The 22399-nt window shown below is 35.6% G+C and overlaps 1 protein-coding gene across 1 annotated transcript in view; it reads left to right on the forward strand.

Annotated features, from left to right (window-relative positions):
* The window catches only part of DIAPH3 (diaphanous related formin 3), a gene marked incomplete at both ends in the record, with an annotated part of 252852 nt that overhangs the window by 141189 nt on the left and 89264 nt on the right, over nucleotides 1-22399 (forward strand). The window contains 2 exon segments of the mRNA XM_082489814.1: nucleotides 2099-2228; nucleotides 15706-15832. Of these exon segments, the coding sequence (XP_082345940.1) occupies nucleotides 2099-2228; nucleotides 15706-15832 (257 nt within the window).

Below are 22399 nucleotides of genomic sequence, written 5' to 3' on the forward strand. Positions count from 1 at the left end.
GGTTCTGAGAAATTAAGAAGTTTGCAGTGACTTCTGTCCTTCAAAGATGTTGGTTTCTGAAATATTTGAAGAATACGCAATTGATCTGCTCTTCTTGATTGGTGCCGAACTATGCATAGGGAACTATATGAACTATCCACTTTGCAGGCAACAATTCCATATCTTGCCTTCTCCCTGCATCACGTAGCATTGGACTGTAATAGTTCTGCATCAGAGAACATGCGTGCATATTCTCAGAAGAGAGCTATGACATTGGTGTGCTAATAATCACGGATTAAATACTGATATATTAAAATTATATGCATGTTTATAACAGTGGTTTATTTTTAAAACTAACTTTTGTTAACTCTGTGTATTTTAAGCAGTGTCATGTCGTAGAAATTTTGTGTGATGTTTCAATTATTGAGACACTTCCCACTGATGTTCCCAGTACAGTAAAAGTAACTTATAACACCGCATACAGTAATGACCACAGAATATATTTTTTTTTTCTGTTTTGATATGTATGTGTTCCATTTTCTGTTTAGTTTGAAAATTGCCTCACATTACTATTAATTCACTTGCCTGAAAGAGAACGTATACGTTCTGGAAGAGTTTATCGCATAATATTTATTAAAATAGTATCGATTTGATCTTTGAAAATAATTAGTGACTTTTTACAGTGAAGTTTGAAACATCAACCACAGTGATATCCACCATCCAAAATTCTCAATTTTAATTTACATACAGTATGGGAAAAGCAGACAATGTACTCTAATTTAGTTTTTAAATCAGATCAATAAAATGCCCTTTAAGTGATCTCTGAGGATATTTGGAAGCACAAGAAGTGTGAAAAAATCTCTTTATAAGAAATTTGCAACCATTGGAAGACTGTGATAATATATAAAAATAAAAATAAAAAATAGTGTATATGTATTTAAATTGGGATTGATCTTGCTCTCAGTTCCTTATTCAGAAGTAAACCCCATATAGCTCTGTGTCTGGTTTTGAACCCTCTTTGGAACGGAAGGCAGTTTTTCCATTCTGCCTTGTTGCTGTAGTTACTCTTATACCATTGAGCATTGCTGATCACTTTTATTTTTCACGGTAACCAAACTAAAGAACGGTCTTGAAGGTGAAACAAACTAAAGTGAGTTTTCTATTTGTTTGATGCTAGTTTTAATACTCAGCTAAAGATTTTTTTCCCCTGATGCTCAGATGTACAAGTCTGTGTGCGATTGTGGCAGCCCTTTAGTATGTGTGCGTACTTTGTATGTGCCTATGCACATGTATACTTTTTCTGTTATTTTTTTTTATGCAGAAATAGTTTTTAAGTAATGAAGAAACACTTTCATATGAGACATTTTCTATTTCTAAAAATCTCTCTGACAATTTAAGGCTAGCTCAAACAGGAGACTACCACAGGAACATATGAATGTTTGCCAGTTGTCAATTGTTGGTGGTTTTGCACAAGCAGCTGCAAGTTTTAAAATGTTTGGGCTTAAAATAATTTTATATGTATAAAGGCTTCAGAAAGAAAAGCTTGTGCTTGAGAATTTTTGAAGTCAAACTTTTTAAACAATGAACTCTGTGAACTCTTGTTTGCCCTATTGAGAATTGATAACAACAAGAACTTGTGCAGGTTGAGGTTGTAGCTTCCACTGCATAAATATTGTGAGGCTAGACTTAACTTCACACATAAGCAACTCATGTCATGGAGGAGGTATGTGCACCGTGTATTGTTAGATTTTGCTGATTTAGCTTTGATTTTTTATTTTATTTTTTTTTACACTTTCATAAGTCCATTCACAGTAATGCAAATATTCCTATATTGCTTAAATAATTACATTTTTAAAAGAGAAATGTGTACTGGTTTTGAGTACAGAATTCAAATATTGTATAGAATTCATAAATATTTAATGTGATCTTTTCAGGGATTTGTAGCAAGGGGGGAAGTGTAACAGCCCATTACTTAGGGTTTTCTTTAAAAGCGCTCTACCAGTTTGATAGTTTATTCTTACCTTTCTTGGGTTCACATTTAGTAATATATATTAATTATCAAAATAGTCAGAAGTAATCTTATTCTTAGCATTTTGACATTTCTTTTTTTTCTCTCTAGCTGAAGGACACAAAGTCAGCAGATCAAAAAACAACATTGCTCCATTTTCTTGTAGAAGTATGTGAAGAAAGTTATCAGGATGTCCTGAATTTTGTCGAGGATTTTCAGCATTTAGATAAAGCTAGTAAAGGTTCGTATAACTAACTAAAAGTTTTGATTCTGTGTGCATTGCAGTGTATTTTATGTGAGATGATGTTTATTTTCAATAATATTTTTTAAATGGAGATTAATAGTCGATAACATGGATCAGTAATTTGAGCTGCTGCAGCTGGTCTTGAAGGTAATATTTATTGTTCAGTCTTCTTATATTTACTACAGGATTTCTCATTACATTTCTTCTAACATATCTTCTAGACTCATTGTCCGAAATAGATTTCTTTTAAAAGGTCTTTTCTATTAACAGATCTTAAACTATTTCCATCTTTCAATCTCTTATATGGTAAGTGTAGTATAATCACCCAGTATCTTTTAATTCAGAAATGCAGAAAGGCTGTCATACCATCATTTAATTACTTTTTTTTTTTTTTTTACAACACAAATCAGAACAGTTTTATCTTCCCCATGTGTGTTTTTCATGCAACAGTAGCATTGGAAGACTGGGAAATTCTTTTTTACTGCATGGAATATGGTAAATCTCAATATATGCAGCAGCAGATTTTTTTCAATTAATTTCTTAATTTAGAGTTCCTTCTCCATATTTTATCACGGCTTTAGTAATTTAAACTGACTAAGCATGGAGTTAGAAATTGATGACACCTCAGCAATGTCATACTCTTGCAGGAAAAGAAGATTGGACGGGCTGTCTCTGTTCATCATTTTTTAGTTTATGTCAGTTTGGAAAATATCACTGTTTATCTGTATTGCTTTGTACAGTGTCGCTCTTATGCCTCACTCGGTCTCCCTGGGCAAACTACAGCTTTGCAAAACCTGCTCCTTGTAGAGAACTTGAGATAGTGGTCACTCACGTGGAGTTCGCTTTCTGTTATCATGGTTCTTAAAGTTTCCAATTTTAGTTGGTGCGTTATAACTACTCAGAAGTTCAAGTATTTTTAAGTAGCTGTCAAAAGCTTCAAGCCCTTCATCTGACTGTTTGTATTGGTAACAGAAGGAGTTTCTGCTGTATATAAAATCAATATTTTATGCATTATTTTCATAGAACCCGCTGTTAACTGGCCACTGATTTTTTTTTTTTTTTTTTTTATTGCTAGTATGTTATTGGCTGTATTGTGGTTGAATTTTGTTTAACAGCCAGAAAAGCTAAAATGTTCCTTATTGGAAGCCATTATTTCAGTGTAGACAGTCATCTTATATGAAGCTGCAGATTGTCTTCTGGAGAGCTTCTGAGATAGGAAACGCTGAGCATTCAAAGAGTAGTCAGTAAAATTATCAGTTAGTCCAGGTTTTCTGTTCTTTTTTAGGTATCTGCTATTGACTAGATGAATCTTTGATCTCTCTCAGTGTGTTGTAGGATGGAAATCAGTGACTGTGTTTTCGAGTTTATATACTGAATTTACTTCAGCACATTATGAGATGTATTTTGCATTTCAGTGTTACTGTGTGAAAAAGACAAAGGCTTATGATGTCTTTAACAGATTAGCACATCAGTGTGTTTGTTTATACTTGTTTCCCTACCTGCAAAATTCCATTTGGTTTTGAAAGACTCCTGCACTGGTATTTTGGCAAATCCAGCAGATACCAAAGACTGCAGCTTTCAGTACTTTTGCAGAAGTATGTTTTTATGAAGCCGGTTGATTTAATGTGCACCAACTTTTGCACAGTAAATTTTTAATGAAGTGGCTATTTTTGCTCGAGCTTACCAAAAGGTCAGTTCAAAAAAATCTGTGAATCTGTGGTTGTGATCAGCCATATCCAACATAATGGACTCACCTGGTCTGATGTAACTTATTGATATGCTGATGAAGACAAGTTGGCCAAAAATGATGGTGAATGATTCGCCTTGAGGCTTCTGCAGTGAGCTAGGAAACACAGCAGATGTTACGAGGTATCATTATGGCTGGTCAGAAAAGTGATAGAGGGGAAGTAAGAAAAAATGTTTCCTCTCGATGATCGTCTAGTCAAATGTGCATATTCCACAAGAAATATTGGTTGTGTTAGAACAGAATTTAGGTATTGAGGGCTTAGAGTTTCTCCTCCATTCTGAGAAACAGTACTTAGTGCTTAACAAGAATAATCCATCCTGGATTTTATTTATTGGAGGCAGTTCAGACATCCAGTAAATTTGGAAAACTGCTGGACATAAAGGTTACATCTAAGGGTTACGGGCTGCTGATAGTACAGAAGGAAGTTAGCCAGCCTGTCTTCTCCTGTCAACTGATAGGAAGCTTCTGTTTACGTATATGCTACTTGGTTGGTCAAAGTTGTTGGGTGAGGAAATACATCACTCTTCTGGTTTTGTGTTATACTAATATAATGTTCAAATTTTCTGTGAAGCGCATTGGTTTAGTTTTCTTCCAGTATTTGTTTCTAAATGCTGTTATCTTGCAAAGGTTAGGTGCCTTCTAGAGGTGGTGGAATGCCATTCTCTTCATGGTTTCACTGAACTTTCTGCTCTGAAGTAATTTTTAAAAGTCATTCCCAAGAATAAATCAATGAAGTTTGATAAGACTATTCATTTCTCCCATACCTTTCTTGCAAGCTATTTTTTTTTATTGAGCTGTTTTGATTTCTTGTCTGCATATTCATTTCTGCAAATATAATAATTTCACATTTTATATGGGGCGTAAAGGTATTATTTGCAAGTGCCCTTTAAATTATAAATAAAAATTAATATGGTATAAAGATGTGTAAATGCCATTTGAACAATATTAACAGAAAACTTAAGAGTCAAACACACTGTATAAAAATGGAATTATACTATGCACATTGGTACCTTAATGGTTTGGTTTGACCACCATCAAGTGATTGTTTAGTCTTCTACGAGTTTCTTAAAACAAGTTACTTACAAGACACTTTTTAGAATTCTTCCTTGACATGACTGTCCTATCAGCCAGCACATTTGTAGCATACCTTAGTTTTTTTCTATTTTGTACTTTCTCATTCCTAAAACTTCTCTCTCAAGTTATTTCTAATTTAAAATAGTGATCGTTAGAACACTACAATGTTTAGCAACTTATGTTTTTTATCCTTTTTAGAAAAAGCATTTTGCACCTTTCATCTCATTAAATATTGTCCAGTAATTGTCATACAGTAAGCTGTTAAGATAATTTGCAAGACTTATAAGCAGTGACAAGGTCTGTTAGTTGTGAAGCTAGTATGTATTGTATAGTATTTTATAAATTATAAAACATTAGAATAGGTAAAATAATTATTGCATTAGAAAAATAGATGCTCGTTTTTTAAAATACAGCTTTGACAGGCAAGCGGCAAGGGACATGTGACCTATGCAGTCGTAGTTTACTTCGGGATATTTAATTTGTTTTTTTCTATTATGTGCTGAAGTTTTAGTTTCTACTTTTGTAATACTAGAAGTAGGCTTAATTCACTGTTACAGTACATGAATTAAAGATACCTTTTTTGCTTTGAAGTATAACAAATCCTGTTTTTTAAGTACTCTTAGATCAGCAGGAGGAACTCGCATTGCAGCTAATGAGCTTACTGATATGACAGTTCCTGAAGATTCATGTAATTAAAGCTGTCTCTTCTTTAACACGACTTTCCCACTTTTCTATTAGTATTCCAGACAAGAAATATTTTAGTAATTTAGTACACTTTACTAATTTCTCATTTTATTGTATTCTAAAGATTTATATTGCATTTATCCAGGCTGCTGTTTTATTTGATTGACTCTAATTTAAACAGACCTTACAGGTAACAGTGTATAGAGTCTTCTTTTCATATAGCAATATAAAACTGCAGGTTTTTCTTCCTCTAAAAGTCATTAACTCATTGTCACTTTACAAGTAACATCCATTTTTTCATTTTTGAACCTTTATTCATTTTTTTCACAGGTAATTAATTTAAGTTTTTTTGTTTTGTTTTTTTTTTTTTAAAGCTAGGAAACATATTGTAAATGGGAAGTTGAATATATATTTGTTAAAAAAGAACACCCCCGCCTACAATGTTTAAAAGCATTAGGAAAGCATGAAAGAACAATATTAATATATATGCTTTAAGCAATCTCTGTCAAATGGAAAGTTTTTTTTTCTTATTATAGAATGTCTAAAAGTTCATGGCAAATTTCTCAGTAGTATTAAATAACATACTTTCTGCTATTCATTGCTTGGGCTTTTTTTTTTTTTTTTCTTGAGTCACAAATTCACAGTGTGTGTTTTCAGGTAGTCAGGATTGTTGTGTTTGTTTGGGTGGGATTTTTTGTGCTCTCAGAAAACACTACAAACTTCCTGAGTTGCTTATACTGTATTATATTCAATCAGTACCAAAATCAATAGATCGTTCTTGCAGATTATGCAAGTTTCTAACTTCTTATAGGAGACTCATGGTTTGGAATGGTAGCCCATTCAGAGATTTACTTCGAAAAATGTTTGTTACTAACATGGTAACAATTTTATCTTAATTGTCTCTTTTTTGAGGCTTCCTTTTTTTAAATGCAAAGTTCATTTTCCCGTTTCTTAATGTTATGTATAGGATGTTGCTCTGCCTTAAATGATAGTTTTCAAGAATGGTGGCTATGAAAATAGCCAGGAGACTTGCTACCAACCAGAGGTCCATTTTTAGAGGTCCATTTTTATTCTGTATCTGTTATCTGGATTTTCTTTCATGGTGGCTCTTCAGAAAGAGAGTAAAAAGAGCTCTTCAGAGTACTGAAAAAGAAACAGTGTCCTTGTTCATTCTCACATGTTAATTTAATTAATTCAGCAATTAGGTAGGTAACTTCACCTATGATATACAATTCGCCTGTGGTTTTGTTAGTTTGTTGGGGTTTTTTTTGGTGTATGTAGGTTTATGAAATACAATTGAAAGTAGCTATTCAGAGATTTCCATGAATGGCAAAGAATAATGTGACAAATGACTTCTGTTGCAACTTTCTGGTACACACAGAGCTGTAACACAAAATCTAGTGGTAACAGTCACAAAATTGCAGGAATCAACGTTACAGTGAAAACAGGGTTTATCCTCTAAGTGAAAATCACTCTGTTACTCCCCCTATGAGAATTTCTAGTTTCTTGGTCTGTGATCCTGTTGGTTGCATATCAAAACAGGACCCAAGGGAGGTATCAAACATCTTTTATGCCTTAGTTTATATGGAAAGAAGCCAATATATGCTTTACAAGAGCTATTGAATACTGTTGTAAGTTAGTCTAAAGGCAGCTAAACAAACTAAGCATTCCTTACATCAAGTGAAAAAAAGTCTTAAAAAATATATGGACTTAATTTCAGGGATTTTATCATAGTTAGTAAAGAATTTGGTTTTATGCCTCGTGGAAAATTGCCATCCAAAAGACAATTAGTGAAATAACTCTATGAACAAGAATGCAGTACTTAATTTTGTAAAGGATCTTGCTTGTTTGGGGAACAGTTATACCCATTGTGGTTTCTAAAGATTTACTGTAACTTCAGTAAAGATTTATTTTTACTAGGAACAGAAATGTCCTAGTGAAATGAGGTGATGAAATAAAATTAAGACATTGTGATATTCTGACCCTCCACTGAATTAACAATCGGGAAAAGGACTAAAGTGTGGTTGTGGGGGTAATAGAGAAGAGAAAAATATTTCACTTAATTACATTGCAACAAGTAGAAATTAATTTAGAAATTACATCCATGTGCCTAACTGTCAAAAGAGTAAGGTTGCAGAATTGCCTTTCTGGGACGAGTCTTCCTTGGTGGGGAAAAAAGAAACTATGTGCTTTAAGATGGAGTTATATTGCTTATAACAATGATTATAAAAATGTGGTGCTCAAAATAGCAAATGCTAAATTTTATGGCTCAAGAGATAAACAGTAGTAGGAATTGAAGTTTCAGTTTGATTTGGCTTTCAAACAAGACTCCTATTAACTGTAACATAATGGTATTAGCTTTAAAATAAATACTGAAGTGTAACAAAGTAATGACAAACAAATTATTCCATATGGAAAAAGGGTTTTGAGATACCATTGCTTAAAAAGAATAAAAAAAATGAAAAGACATCTTTTTTCCTTGCTTTTTGTTGTCAAGACTGAGAAAACATATAATATTTTTAGGAATTAATTTTTGCAATATTATAGAGCACTAAGCAATAGAGGAAGTTATAAAGTAAATATTTGTCCATGAATGCAGTATTTAGAGTTGAAGTAGTCTTCTAGCCTAAATTCTGTGAAAGATTCTTATACAAGACTGAAAAAGTATGTTATTTTGTGGCTCCTGATTTTTGAAGTTATTTGAAGAGAACTTTTTTTTTTTAATCTTGAAAATCTTAACCTACAAATATGTATCTCTATTTACCAGAAATGTACTATTCAGGAGATTAAGACAAATAGAATATTATTGATACTCTATAGGGGAAAAACGTAGCTATCTGCTAAAAGACAAAGAAAAATATATCAAGTGGGTTATGCAGAAATCAGTTGCAAGAGGAACCTTAAAATGGCAGAAAGGGTAATAGAATAGAAAAGCTGAATACATTGTGCAGGAATCTAGATCTTGAAGGCGAGAAAGCTTAATTTTCATGAGTAGGGAAGTGTTGCAAGTGCATATACATATGTGTGTGGGCTTGTGTATGTCGCTAACTATGTATGTGAACAAGAGGTAACGGGTACAAACTTGAACATAGGAAGTTCCATCTTAACATGAGGAGGAACTTCTTTACTTTGAGGGTGGCAGAGCACTGGCACAGGCTGCCCAGAGAGGTTGTGGAGTTTCCCACGCTGGAGATGTTCAAAACCCGCCTGGACGCTGTCCTGTGCAATCTGCTGTAGGTGACCCTGCTCTGGCAGGGGGGTTGGACTAGATGATCTCCAGAGGTCTCTTCCAACCCTGACCATTCTGTGATTCTGTGTCTCAGGGACTTAGAGATTGCAGTGATGGGGTTGTTTAGAAGACTGATAAATCTGGGTAGTTTAAAACTTTTATTTTAAACTTACTAGACTGATATTCATTAACATTTCATGCTAATGGTTCAGTCTTAATCATTATTAATCACTATCACTGCATATTCAAAGCAGTTAGTTATTAACAATCATATCCTAAATTAGCTATGAATGTACAATACACTGCAGTCATCACAGTACTTCATGGCCAGGGTCCCCAAGGGTCGAGGTGATGAAGCTCAAGAGCTCTTCAGTGAGGGAAGCTGCAAATGATGCAAGGGTCATCTTTGTCTTCCCTCCTACATATTTGATTTCTCCTTTTATAAGACAATTCTGTCTCTTGGCAGCTCTTAGTCCACCACTGCACCATATCTCTATGTACTGTGCAACGCTGGGAGATACTACTTCCCCGTGCGGTGGCAGGTGCCATATCCTGTTGCTTGGTCATTTTCTCCCCTTGCCTTAGCAGCCGCTTCTGTCTTTCAATAGCAATCCAATGATGAATAACCGACCATCAGTGAATTGTTTGTCATTCAGGTGTTTCTCTTTTCAACTTTTGCCCATATTTCAAGTTCTGAGCTTAAACTGTACATCATAAAATGAGACATGTGGTGTCAGGCTGCATTTCACTCGGGAGGTTCTCAAAAAAAGTTTATAGCAAGTCTAGCAGGCCAGGGCTTGTGTATTAGTACCATGGAACTATCATTACTAAGGAACTGGGTACAAAACCACTTATGCACTGTTTACCAATTACACTACACTAGTGTGGTCATATTTGAATTCAAAGTAGGGGAAAATTACTTAAATCCTGCTTAGATAGCTGCTTCTTTCATGTGTGCCACTGGAGTCTGCTTTGGCTACAGAAGGGAAAGTCTGAGGGCTCAAGAAGCAATGGCGTTGTCAGACCTTTTGGAGGGGGGGAAGGAGTTCAATGAGAGGATTGCATACACCTGTTAGACAGACACCCACACTAAAAAAAAAAAAAAAAAAAAAAAAAGACAAGAAAGCCAGAAAATGGCTGTAGAATACAAGAGAAAACATTATCTTGGGAGAAATAAAGCATAAATAATGTATTTTCAGTCTTCTGTGACACTGAGTGAGTATATCCAACTAGATCTTATTCCACTCTTAATACCTGTTTCAAGCTTTTGTAAGTGTTTACAGAAACCTTCTAATATTTTGCCTCTGGAATATTTCTTTGTTGGTGCTCTAAACCATCTGACAATACAGAGGGTTTTTTGGTTTTGTTTTTGGGGTTTTTTAGGTTATATTTTGTCATTTACTTTTAAATGCTGCATCAAGAATATGTTGGCAATTTTAGAGAATTATTCAGCAAACTGTAAATTATTCAGTAAACTGTAAATTATTCATTAAGGCAAATGGAAAATAAGGACGTGATTGGTGACAGCCAACTTGATTTCGCTAAGGGCAAATCGTGCCTGATAAATTTGTTAGCCTTCTACAATGGCATTACAGCATTGGTGGATAAGGGAAGAGCAACTGACATCATCCACCTGAACTTGTGCAAAGCACTTGACACTGTCCTGCATGACATCCTTGTCTCTAATTGGAGAGACATGGATTTGATAGATGGATGACTTGGTGGATAAGGAATTGGCTGGACAGTCGCACTCAGTGTTGCAGTCAACAGCTCAATGTCCAGGTGGAGACCAATGACGAGTAGTGTTCCTCAGGGCTTGATACTGCGAGCAGTGCTGTTCAACATCTTTGTTGGTGACATGGACAGTGGGATTGAGTGCACCCTCAGCAAGTTTGCTGGTGACACCAAGCTGTGTGGTGCCATCCAGAGGGACCTTGACAGGCTGGAGAGGTGGGCCCATGCAAACCTCATGAAGTTCAACAAGGCCAAGTGCAAGGTCCTACAGATAGGTCAGGGCAATCCCAAACACAAACACAGGCTCGATGGAGAATGGATTGAGAGCAACCTTGGGGAGAAGGACTTGGGGGTGTTGACTGATAAGAAGCTCAACATGAGCCAGCAATGCGTGCTCACAGCCCAGAAAGCCAACCATATCCTGGACTGCATCAAAAGAAGTGTGGCCAGCAGGTCAAGGGAGGTGATTCTGCCCCTCTACTCCACTCTGGTGAGACCCTGCCTGGAATACTGCATCCAGCTCTGGAGCCCCCAACAGAAGAATGATTTAGACCTGTTGGAGCGGGTCCAGAGGAGGGCCACAAAGATGATCAGAGGACTAGAGCACCTCTCCTGTGAAGACAGGCTGAGAGAGTTGGAGTTGTTCAGCCTGGAAAAGAGAAGGCTCCAGGGAGACCTTATAGGTTAGATATTAGGAAGAAATTCTTTACTGTCAGGGTGGAAAGCCAATGGCACAGGTTTCCTAGAGAAGTTGTGGATGCCCCATCACTGGAAGTGTTCAAGGCCAGGTTGGATGGGGCTTTGAGCAACCTGGTCTCGTGGGAGGTGTCCCTGCCCATGGCAGGGGGGTTGGAACTAGATGATCTTTAAGGCCACTTCCAACTCAAACCTTTCTATGATTATATGAAACTCTGTCCATCAGTCCAGTATGAAGTTCAAATGGCAAAAATAACAATATATTTTGAGATATTTTTTTTTAAGATAATATGGTATATTTTTCTGCATCAGGCTAGAGATCAGCTTGTCACTGTCTCCCCTCAGAATATAGGGGCCAGAATAGCACAAGGGAAGTGAAATACCTACAGGCAAGAGGAAGATTTTCTTGATACAGAGATTGCGACCATCCAAGAGAATTGTTGCACAGGATGGGCATCACATAAGACTTCTGAAATATTAGCTGAAATACCTGTTGCAAATAGTTGCGGGAGGTTTACAGCAATACAAATGAGAAAGCGCACAAGTATTATTGCTTTGCTTTGGAGAAATATTTCTAGGATTTAAAATAACACAGGTGTAGTCTCAAAACTAGATGAAATATTGCTTTAATGTTAAGCAAGAATAATGATCTGGGGATGGGGAAAAGGGGAGCAAAATGTCTCCATAGAAATTTGTTGAAAGAAAAAAACCAGAGTACCATATTCTCATATTGTAAATACCAGTTTCCATTCCTGCATTCTGAGATAACTGAGATACAGAAGCAAAAGTTTAGTAAGTACATTTTTTACCAAGTAATGTTGTGTGACTACAGAATATTTAAGAAACTGAGGAGTAAAGAATTATTTGGGCAATTAAACATCTCTCTATCTGACCTTAGTGATATGAAAGTTTATAGAGGAAAGAATAATCCAACATGTGGAGGTTAGTGAGAGTAGCATAAAATGAAAATTAATTTTTTGGTAGTAGACTAATCAGCTAGCTTTGACTTAATTTTTTTTTTTTTTTTTGACACAAGAAATCTATGTTGACTTCAGGAAAGCATTTGATATTATGTAAAATGGGAGAATATTCATTAGAATAAAGAGTGGAAGAAACTTAAAATACTGTCTAAAACAAATATTGCAGAAAAATAAAATTGTGATATTGGACCAATGAGCATATCTGACAAAGCTTTGCCAGCTGAGAGGAGGGCTGGGTTGTCATCACTGAATGATCCTGAGGAAGCAGAGTAAAATAAATGAAAATCAATAGTATGAAGTACAAGATCATGCGTATTGATACTGTAATAAGAGCTATGGTCAAGGAAAAAAAAAGATATTTTATTGTAAGATAATCAGAGAACGTATTTCCAGTAGAACTGTGGAAACAGGAATGCAAACGTTAAAAGGGCTGCTGAGTCATCACCTGAAATACTACGCAGAAAGGTTTTAAAACAGAAGCAGATGAAGAGGCTTCTGGAATAATCATGGTATTAGAAAACCTGAATCAAGAGAGGAAACTTTAAGAACAAAGTTGCTTTGAAAGGCTGAAGGTGGGGAAATCTAATTATTACCTATAGAAGTATCAGGAGCCTTTTTGGAAACAGTGGTATGCAAGTTCAGAGGGTAAAATTGGGAAATTGTTCAGGCACACATGCATTGTATTCAATGAACGACTTGGTTTTGCAAGCTCACTAAACATTCAAAACCCGCAGTCTTTGACTTTGTTGCAAAACTATCATATGAGTTGCTTACTTAGTTTGACTTGGGTTTATATCTGAATCCTCCCAGGACTAGGGGTCAAAATTAGGATTTTTTTTTTTTTTTTTCTTCCCATCTTCAATTCTTTGATGTCCCTTCAGATTTTATACCATGTCTTCTAGAGGGGCACGAGGGAAGGTTGGCAGGTCTTTTGTGTGATCTTTTTGTTGAAGAGCTGCTTATATTTACAGATTTTATTTTTTTCATCTGTTTTCACTAAATTGGAAGTTGAAAGACAATAGTACCAAATGAATACCAGCATACTGTGAGGTAGGCTCTGCTTGAGGCTGTCACCAGAAATATAGTCTTAAAGGGAAATAAATCTAATAGTTGTGCACTGCTGAAATCAAAGGAATGCTGGATTTTTATATTCAGGAACAGCTTAAGATCATAACAGAGGAAACAAAAAACTTCAGAACAAGATAGAGATGTAACGATTCTTGATCAAATATGTAACTGTTCAAGCTGAAAAGAACTGAGGTAGTAGAAATAAAAATTGGCTTTGCTGAAAGCAAGAATCCAAAAATCTCTTGTATATAACTTGTTAATCAGCTCTAGGTAGTGAGGCTTAAAAATAATGTAGCTCTTACTCAGCTTCTACCTGCAGTTGATGTAGAGGATTTTTTGGTGGGTTGGGGTTTTTTGGGGTGTTTTGTTTTGTTTTAAAACCCGTGTACTTGCCGAGTCTCATCATTCTGACATTTTGTAAGTATGTCACTTTAATTTTATGCTATCACCTGTTTCTATGCAAGACAAACTATATTGTGAAGGGTCCTACCGATAGTTATATTAAGCACAAGCTATTATATTCTATGCTTCTTAGCAGCTTTCTAAGTAAATCAGTGTCTTAAAATTGCACGTGTGCCTACCCTTGAAGGCTTCTTATGACAGCAGAAGTATGACTTTATGTTGAAATCAGGTTTGTTTCTGGAACCTGTGAATCAACATTGTCAGCTTCTAATTTTAGCTCTGCTTTCCAAACAAGGCAGTTTCTTAACTGCTGAAGCCAACTGACCTACCTGGTGATGATTTGGGCTTACCATTCGCTGAGTGAAAAACTGCCAAGTCTAACATACAGTTGGAAAGCAGTGTTTTTGAGTAAAACAACAACAACAACAAAAAAAAACACTTAAAAATTATTTTTAGAAACAAAATGATGAGTTATAAATTATATTAACATACAATTATATTCCCTTATTCTTTGTAGAAAAGTTGATTGTCTCCACATTGTTTGGGTTGGGTTTTTTTAAGTTACATCAGCTTATTAACAGGTTGCAATTGATCATTTTATAGTTGTGTTAACCTTTCTGCTGTGAATGGGATTCTAGTTGCTATGCAACATTTTACTCTAGTTGTTTGGGGACTCTCTAAGGCTTTTATGAGAGAAAGATGCGTTTAGTGTGTATCTTAATTTCCATTACATAACTTTACTCAGCAGATGAAATAATGGATCCACTACGGATCTTAGTAACATCATGGGGCCACAGACTTTCTCCAGGGATGTTTTTAGATGAAGTTTAAGGTAGCTTTACCTTTATAGGCACAGTGTATTATGAATGAAAGCAATAAATAATGAAAAAAAAAAGTAAAAAAAAATATCAAATCATTAGATTAAAATTCAGAGTATGTTCTTATCTATATACATTATTCCTATGGAACATACTTAAATGTTAAGTTTACTTCATAAACAATCAGGAAGTAAGTTTTAACTGATTCCAATAATATAAATCCAGAATAGAATACATGCTAACAGGAGTCATCCTCAGGTTACTTTTATGGTCTTAATATTTTAATCAAGTATTTACAGATCAAGTGTTCAACATCCACGCATTGCTTCAAATGGATGAAAGCTGTATTTCTCTCTTTCTGATAAAGAAAATTTGCACTTTTCCTGCATCCTTCTGTAAATCCCTGATGTTTCGTTTCTACTCTTTTCTTTTTCCTAAGTCCCTGTTTTGCTCTGCGGCACCTTCTCAAGTGCTTGCACTTCCCTCCAGCTTGGCAAGTACTTTCACTCTGACAAATTCTGTTGTGTTTTTTTACCAGGCATCGTGCTTTCAAACTGGGGAATAGACTCTTAGGTTTCATGTGTAGGTGTTTAAAAGCCCCATTTTCTCTGTTTTGAGGGTCTTAGTTTCTTCATGATCTTCCATACAAACATTCATATTTTCTGTTTCAACAGAATGAGATTGAAGAAAGCTTTGTGGTGCTTGGAATAGTTTCAAAACTTGTCCTCTGGTTAAGCAGAAGAGACAGATATATGTATATCTCAGGTTATTTAGACCAGACTGTTAATTGCAGTGCAAAACCTTACGCATAAAAATAAAACAAAATGCAGTGTTCAAACAGCATACATCTAATCAAAATAAGGCAACCACAGAAGTCAGGGGAACTGAACATTGTAGAGTGACAAATTGTAATTTGTTCAGTGTGCTTTTATTTCAGAATTAAAAACATAGTATGGTGATTTGGGTAAGGTTTTAGCTCATGTATTTTACAAACCATGTTTCTTGTTTAAGGTGTTAACGGAATTAATGTTCTGTATTTTAGTCTCAGCAGAAAACCTGGAGAAGAGCCTGAAGCATATGGAGAGGCAACTCCAACAGCTTGAGAAGGATTTGCAGACTTTTCCAGTTCCTGAAGATAAGCACGATAAGTTTGTGGCAAAAATGTCAATATCCTTTGGAGTATTCTTAAAAAAATAAAAACAAAACCCCAAACCAAAAAAACAAGCAACAGGAGTAATTTAACTGCGTTACCTTAAACTTTTAATTTCTTTGCATAACTTTTTTGTAGTCTGTAGCATATATTTTTGAAAACTATAACTTTTTTCCCCTCAAAAGCTAAATACATGAACGGTCCAATTAAAAGATTCATCTGTAGTGGGTAGAATGAGGAGAAAAATGCTTGCTGTCAGGTTTTATGCTGTGTATAAGTTTCTTAGCTTAGGGAAAAGTAGCTATAATAAGAATTTTAAGTATTTCACTTTAGTGTTAAATGATTTGTGCACGAGAATATCTTCGAAAAAGACGTCTGTCACCCTGTGTTTGTTTTCTAGTGTATGCATTACCACTGTGAATGTTTTTGTACGTCTCCTATTTTGGAAATGAGATTCACAGCATGTAAAAACTGGATTCTGGTCTTATTTTTGCCAAAAATTCCTTTTCTCACTATTTATTCCAAATCCTTCAGCCATCTTCAGTGCCTGCCTCTCTTATATGAAAGCCTTGGGACATGAAGATACTTAATTAAAGCAGAAAAAAACATTCCTTCACTTAAACCTCCCTACCAGGTGATGGTCATATATGCTTAGCACTGAGACTAATCTGGAAGCACAAATATCAGCAGATAGAGAGGCAGGTTGAAATTTCCTCTGCAGGCATGGTTAGGTTATTACCTAGCTGGAAGACTACTTTGTTATGTACAAAGGCAGGGGCACTCAGGAGACGGTCCTCTTGATTAATCTCATACTATTAAATAAAAGATGGCAAGGCACCCTGAGGCCAAGTGGATATAGTGGTTCTTGCTGCATTAGGGCCAGTTTCCTCTTCAGGAGCCTAGCTGCAACCAAAGTGTCTACAACTTAGCTTTAGGCCTTCTCTGGACTCGTTGGGTTATCTGTAACCTTTCATTTTTGCTACTAATTTTTTGTAAGGTTGGGTATTTTGTTGGTGAGGTTGTTCTCGTGGTGGTGGTGGTTGTTGTTGTTGCTGACTTTTTTTTTCCAGCTCAATGTGGTTTTGAGAGATATGTTGTAGCCCACCAGCACGGAGTCTCTACAGTACAAAACGTAAGTTTTGTCCCTGAAGAAGCCGACAGCATAATAGGGGACCTAGGAAAGGGGTCCTGAAGGCAAGAGGTAAACTATTGCTAGGAAGTTAGTGGAAAACATATCCCTGATAGCTTTCTCAGAAATAGTGCTAGGACTATGCAAGGTCTGTGCTTGGTTAAGAAAATAATGTGTAGTCTGGGAAGTTAGGAATGGGGAGCGCTTACTAAGAAATCTAACCTATGAAAACGGACAGACTCTTTATAATCCATTAGAATAGAATAGACTATTTCAGTTGGAAGGGACCTACAACAATCATCTAATCCAAAACAGTCATGACACTGGCACTTAAAATACCCTATAACCTTTTAAATTTTTAAGCTGAGGACTAGAGTTTGAAGTAACTGATAATTTAGTATGTGGTTATAAAACTTCCGTACCTGTAAAACAGATAAGAAAGAAATTAGAAAATTCAGTTGAGAATGAGTGAAGAATACCCTAAAAAAAATAGCTTCGCTTAAGAAGGAGAGCACAGGAAAAGTAAGTTGAGGAATAACTATGTACTTCTATGCTAATATCAAAAATCCAACCTGTAGGAAGCCTCATTTTCCTTTGTGTTACTGGCATATTGGGCATTTCTGAAACTTGATGGCAGGAAGTGAGTGGAATATTACTAAGTATATATAAGTTTATAAATTGTATTTAAGACAGAATAAGTCACAGTTGTAGAGAAACAGTATGAAAAGTTAAAATATAATAAAAGTCAGATAAGGTAAATAGGTGGACCTTGTCAATAAATGCTGTAACTTTTCTAGAGGTTGAAATTCCATCCCCATATATGAAGAGCATTAGAGCAGTTTACTGATTGCTTAAAAAAGATAGTGATCATCTTAGGAAATGCAAAGGAGGATCTACATGTCATCTTTTTCAAGTATCTCAAAAGCTGTAACCGTGCCAGAGAAGACATAGATTGTCAATGTGTGCCAAGAAGATAAACCATAGCCATAAAGATAAATTTGTTCATTGCATCAGTTTTCTCTAGGGAGAACTTTGATTGACCCCACTGTGCAATACTTTGTATGCAAGGATAATCTCAAATGAAGGAATCAGCAGAAGTTTTTTTTAAAGGAAAATTTAAAATAAATAGCAATAAACCCCCAGGAGTAACCAGTGGTCACAAAAGACTTGAAAAGATTTTAAAATGAACTCAAACATAAACCTATTGGACTATAGTTTCTTACATGAACTAAGTTAGTCCAAGACACCAGAAGAATCAAAGCTGAAAAGAAGCACCCGAGTTTTTTAAAAGGTCTGCGAGTCTGGCTTCTCTACCAAGAAAAATGATGAAGACTGAATAAAAACAGAACCAACATGTATATATGGGAGATATAATAAGATGGGGGAGAGTCAGCACAGGTTTTGTAAAGAGAAACCTTCCCTTGCAGATCTATTACAGCACGCAGATAAAGGTAGGACAGTCAGTAGAGCATAACTGAATTTCCATAAGCTTTTCAACAAGGTGTACTAACAAAGGCTTCCAAGAAACAAAATTTCTTAGGTTGAAATTGGAATGATTTTTTTCTGGATTAATATCTTAAAAAAAAAAAAAAAAAAAAAAAAAAAAAAAAAAGGACCCAACAACAAAACCAAAACCCAAAAACTCATGTCAAAAGGTAGATAATGGCAGATGCTGACAAAAGAGCAAGTGAACTTCAATGATGCTATAGTAATAGACCTGGAGGAAAAACATTATATTAGAACAATTGTAGTTAAAATCAAGCAGAAAACATAAAGAAGTTGCTATAAAAATCAGTAATACTCTTATATCTCGAGTGCTTCCATTACCCGATCTCATAAAGTATACAGTATAGCTACAGATGTGGCAGAGAATGGTGACAATGATCATACATTGCATGCAGAGTATGCAATAGTTTCTGCATCAGGGATGTTTTAATGAATGAGGACTCTGAAGGTAGAAAGTCAAAAAAGTTAGGAAAATACAGTAAAAATACTTGTAATTTTTATGCCATACAGAAAGAAAGTCAGGGACATATTCATTGTGTCTTATAAATTACCACGGTTCATTTCATGTAAAATACTGTCCAGGAGGTTAAAACATACAAACGGGAATGTTTTCTTACACAACAAACAAACTATAGCATCTACTTTTAGGATGTTGTAGAGGCTGAAAATGTAAATGAATTTCATATAAGGCAGAGGTAGTTAGCTAAAGATAGAATGTCTGGAGTTATTAAACACGGTAGTCCAGAGGTAGCTTTAGCTCGGAAGAATCGCTGGCGTGCAGGCTGCTAGAAACTAAATACTATGTCAGTTAAATTATGCTATACTTACCAAGTTTCCTTCTTGTTTTCCCTAATCATTGAGTATTGACTGCTGTCAGAGACAGGTGAGATGAATATGTGGTCTTACTCGGAGTAAATCAGTACAGGTAAACCCAGCCATACTACATATTTCATTGTATTAGACTATTCAGTATTTTGAACAGTAAATATTATGAACAGGAATAGTTTGTCCTCACCGGCTTCTCCTCCCAGCAGACAGGCAGTAATTTCAAAACTGTGAAGTTGCATATGGTTTCTAGTAATGTCTGTGAACACACTAATTAGAGCAGCTCACTTTTAGAAAAACAGGAACTTCAATAAATTACGAAGCAAAAAAGGTTTGATGTAAAGGTTAGATAATCCCGCACAGCATGATGAAGCCTGGACCTGTCTTTACTTTTATTCCTATGACAAGGAAAGCTGAATGATGCTGATGTCTTGAAAGGCATGCAGCTCATAAAAAGAAAGCAGCAGGAAATCTGAGAAAGGAAGGATGGTGCTTTGTTGGAAATAATTTTTCATCCTGAGTACAATTAGGCTCCATGGACAAGCAGGCTACTTCATCCTGTCGCTAAATATCACAACCCAAAGGCCCCTAATGAACTGATTAGCATTCTTGTTTTTTTAGGAAGTCAGATATATGCACAGTTGGTGCACTCTTTTATTGACAAAGTCTATAATTACGAATATTTCTCCTATATATTAGATTGTACTAGTTTGTCAGTCATCTTATGTATACTAGCTGAAAAGAAATAATAGTTATTATTGCAGGTCTGTTTGCTTTAATTAGGAAAGTCAAAGAATATTGAATTGATATTGATCTAGAGTATTAAATCCCTTGAGTGAAATGTTCAATAACAAGCACAGTGAACAAAATACACTTGTACGTTCAAAATAAAAATGTAATGGGTTTATGGAGAGTATTTAAATTGCATATTAAAAGCTTAATTAAGTAATTTAGTCAACATGCTCTTTATCAGTCCAGCTCTAGTCTCATGATTTTCTAAGTAGCAGCTGAGAAACTCTTGACAAGTTTCAGCCTACCACTGAATGTCGTGTTGATGGTGATTTTCACAGAAGGTTATGGAACTAACACTTGAGAGACAATGAGTTGGTTGCTGCCTTTCAGCTAGGAACGGAATCCTTTCTTTTTGATCAGTTCTCTATTTCTCTTTCCTTGTCATTTAAGTTAATTTGTTGATGTTGTGAAAAGGGAAGGAAGGAACAATACTTACCCAAGTCAGAGCCTGATTCAAGTGAGGCAGAAGAAACCCACTTCAGCTGGGAGGGAGGTATTACGTGCTGCCTCTAAACTGTTAGTTGCTTAATCAGCCTCATAGTTTTAACTTCCCTCTGTGCAACATAAACAAACTGAAGTCTGTAAGATGTCCTCGCATCTGAAGGACTTTGGAAGATTACAGGACCTGAGCTCATTAGGTGAAAAAGGATCGTATGTTGCTCTTTGGGAGAGGGTCAAGATGTTGACTGTGTGGACAGGTAATGAGATAGGGCTTTGGCAAACAATGCGAATTTAATTTAAGTATATAATTCTTTTATACGGGTCTTTAATATCTGGTCTGGACTTCAGGTGTGTGTTACAGTTAGCACTGGTTTTGCTTATGGGGTATGCACACTGCATGCAGCGGCTCTGAGTCAATTTGGTTTAATATAACATAGAGATAAGTAGGATTAAGTGAGTCAAGGAAGAGGTATTATTTGAGAAATACTCTTCAGAAAGTACTGATTTTAAAATCTAAAAATTTCTGTGTGTTCCTGAACTATTAGATTCAGATAAAGAATTTTACTGTTGAACCTGCTATATGTGTGTAAAAGGAAGTCTCTATGGCACGTATTTTTCAGACAGTTGCAACTATTTTCCCAAGAATTGGATGTGGGAAATCCTCAACAGAGCCCTACAACTTTCACACCCTTTTGCCTTAGGAGAAAAGAATTTGTTGAAACTCTGGTTTGAAATGACCTCAAAGTCTGCTTGCACTGGTCTTTGAAAAGTTTGCCATAGAATCATAGAATTGCTGAGGTTGGAAGGGACCTTTAAGATCATCAAGTCCAACCGTTAACCTACCCCGAAAACCTCCATGTTTTTACAGAGCCTGTTGCTGGCTAGTGTAGTGGCAGTCTCAGTTCCATTTTGAAGATTCTGCTAATATATATGTAGCAACCTGTGCCGATGTTAATTTTTTGTTCTTATGCAGAATCATATCCCTTTTTTGGATTGTCTACACTTAATACGTAGGTTAGTTTGTGAAAAAAATCACAAGTGGTGAATGTGAGGTCTTTTCAGGAAATGTTTGGTACAGATTAACATCATTCATTAACTGCTCTAGGGTAACAACAGCTGTTTTTACTTAGCTTGATAGCCTGTACTATATTAGTATTTTATGTAGCACAATATATTAAAATCAGTATAAACTTCAGACAAGCAATTCACTATGAATAGAGCTGCCATGAATATGTAAGACCAAACAGACTGCAGTTAGAAATTTTGCCATAGATATTACTTGTCTCAGCCCTGTGTTGCTTTCCTGTTCCATTAATGAGCAGAATGATGATCTGTAGTCCCATGAGTCCAAAAAGGCAGTCGGTGAAGTGAAGCCACTTCAGAAAAAGTTAACAAATACCTAACTTCTTGATTTCCTTTTACTCCTGCCTGTGTTGCAGCTCTGCTCTACTTCTGTCTTCATTCATCCAAAACCAATGAATTCTGTAGCTGATAATGCATATATATCAACCTGTTCATAATAATTACAGTTGGGATTGCTGTACTCAGTAGTATTCCCTGTTGTCTCCAGTTTAGCTAGTGCTGGCTAACAAAAGCCATATTTAAGGCAAATAGGAAGGGGACTTATTAAAAATACCTAAATTGAAGCACAGTCTCAGTAGAATGCCCAGAGCTTAAGGTATCCCGTGATGCACCAGGCAGAAAATAAAAATCTCTGGATTCATCATGTCTAGCATTGAAATACTGGATAGAAAAACATCTTTCCAGAGTGCTTTATTTTGAGTTTAAAATTGTGCATCACGTATTCAAAGGGAGTCAGTTTTAACAGTATAAACTAAGACTGTATTAACATAGCTGTAACTTTAGCTACATCTCGCAGAATATCACAGAAAT

This window comes from Vanellus vanellus (assembly GCF_965231255.1).
Source record: "Vanellus vanellus genome assembly, chromosome: 1".
NCBI lineage: Eukaryota > Metazoa > Chordata > Aves > Charadriiformes > Charadriidae > Vanellus > Vanellus vanellus.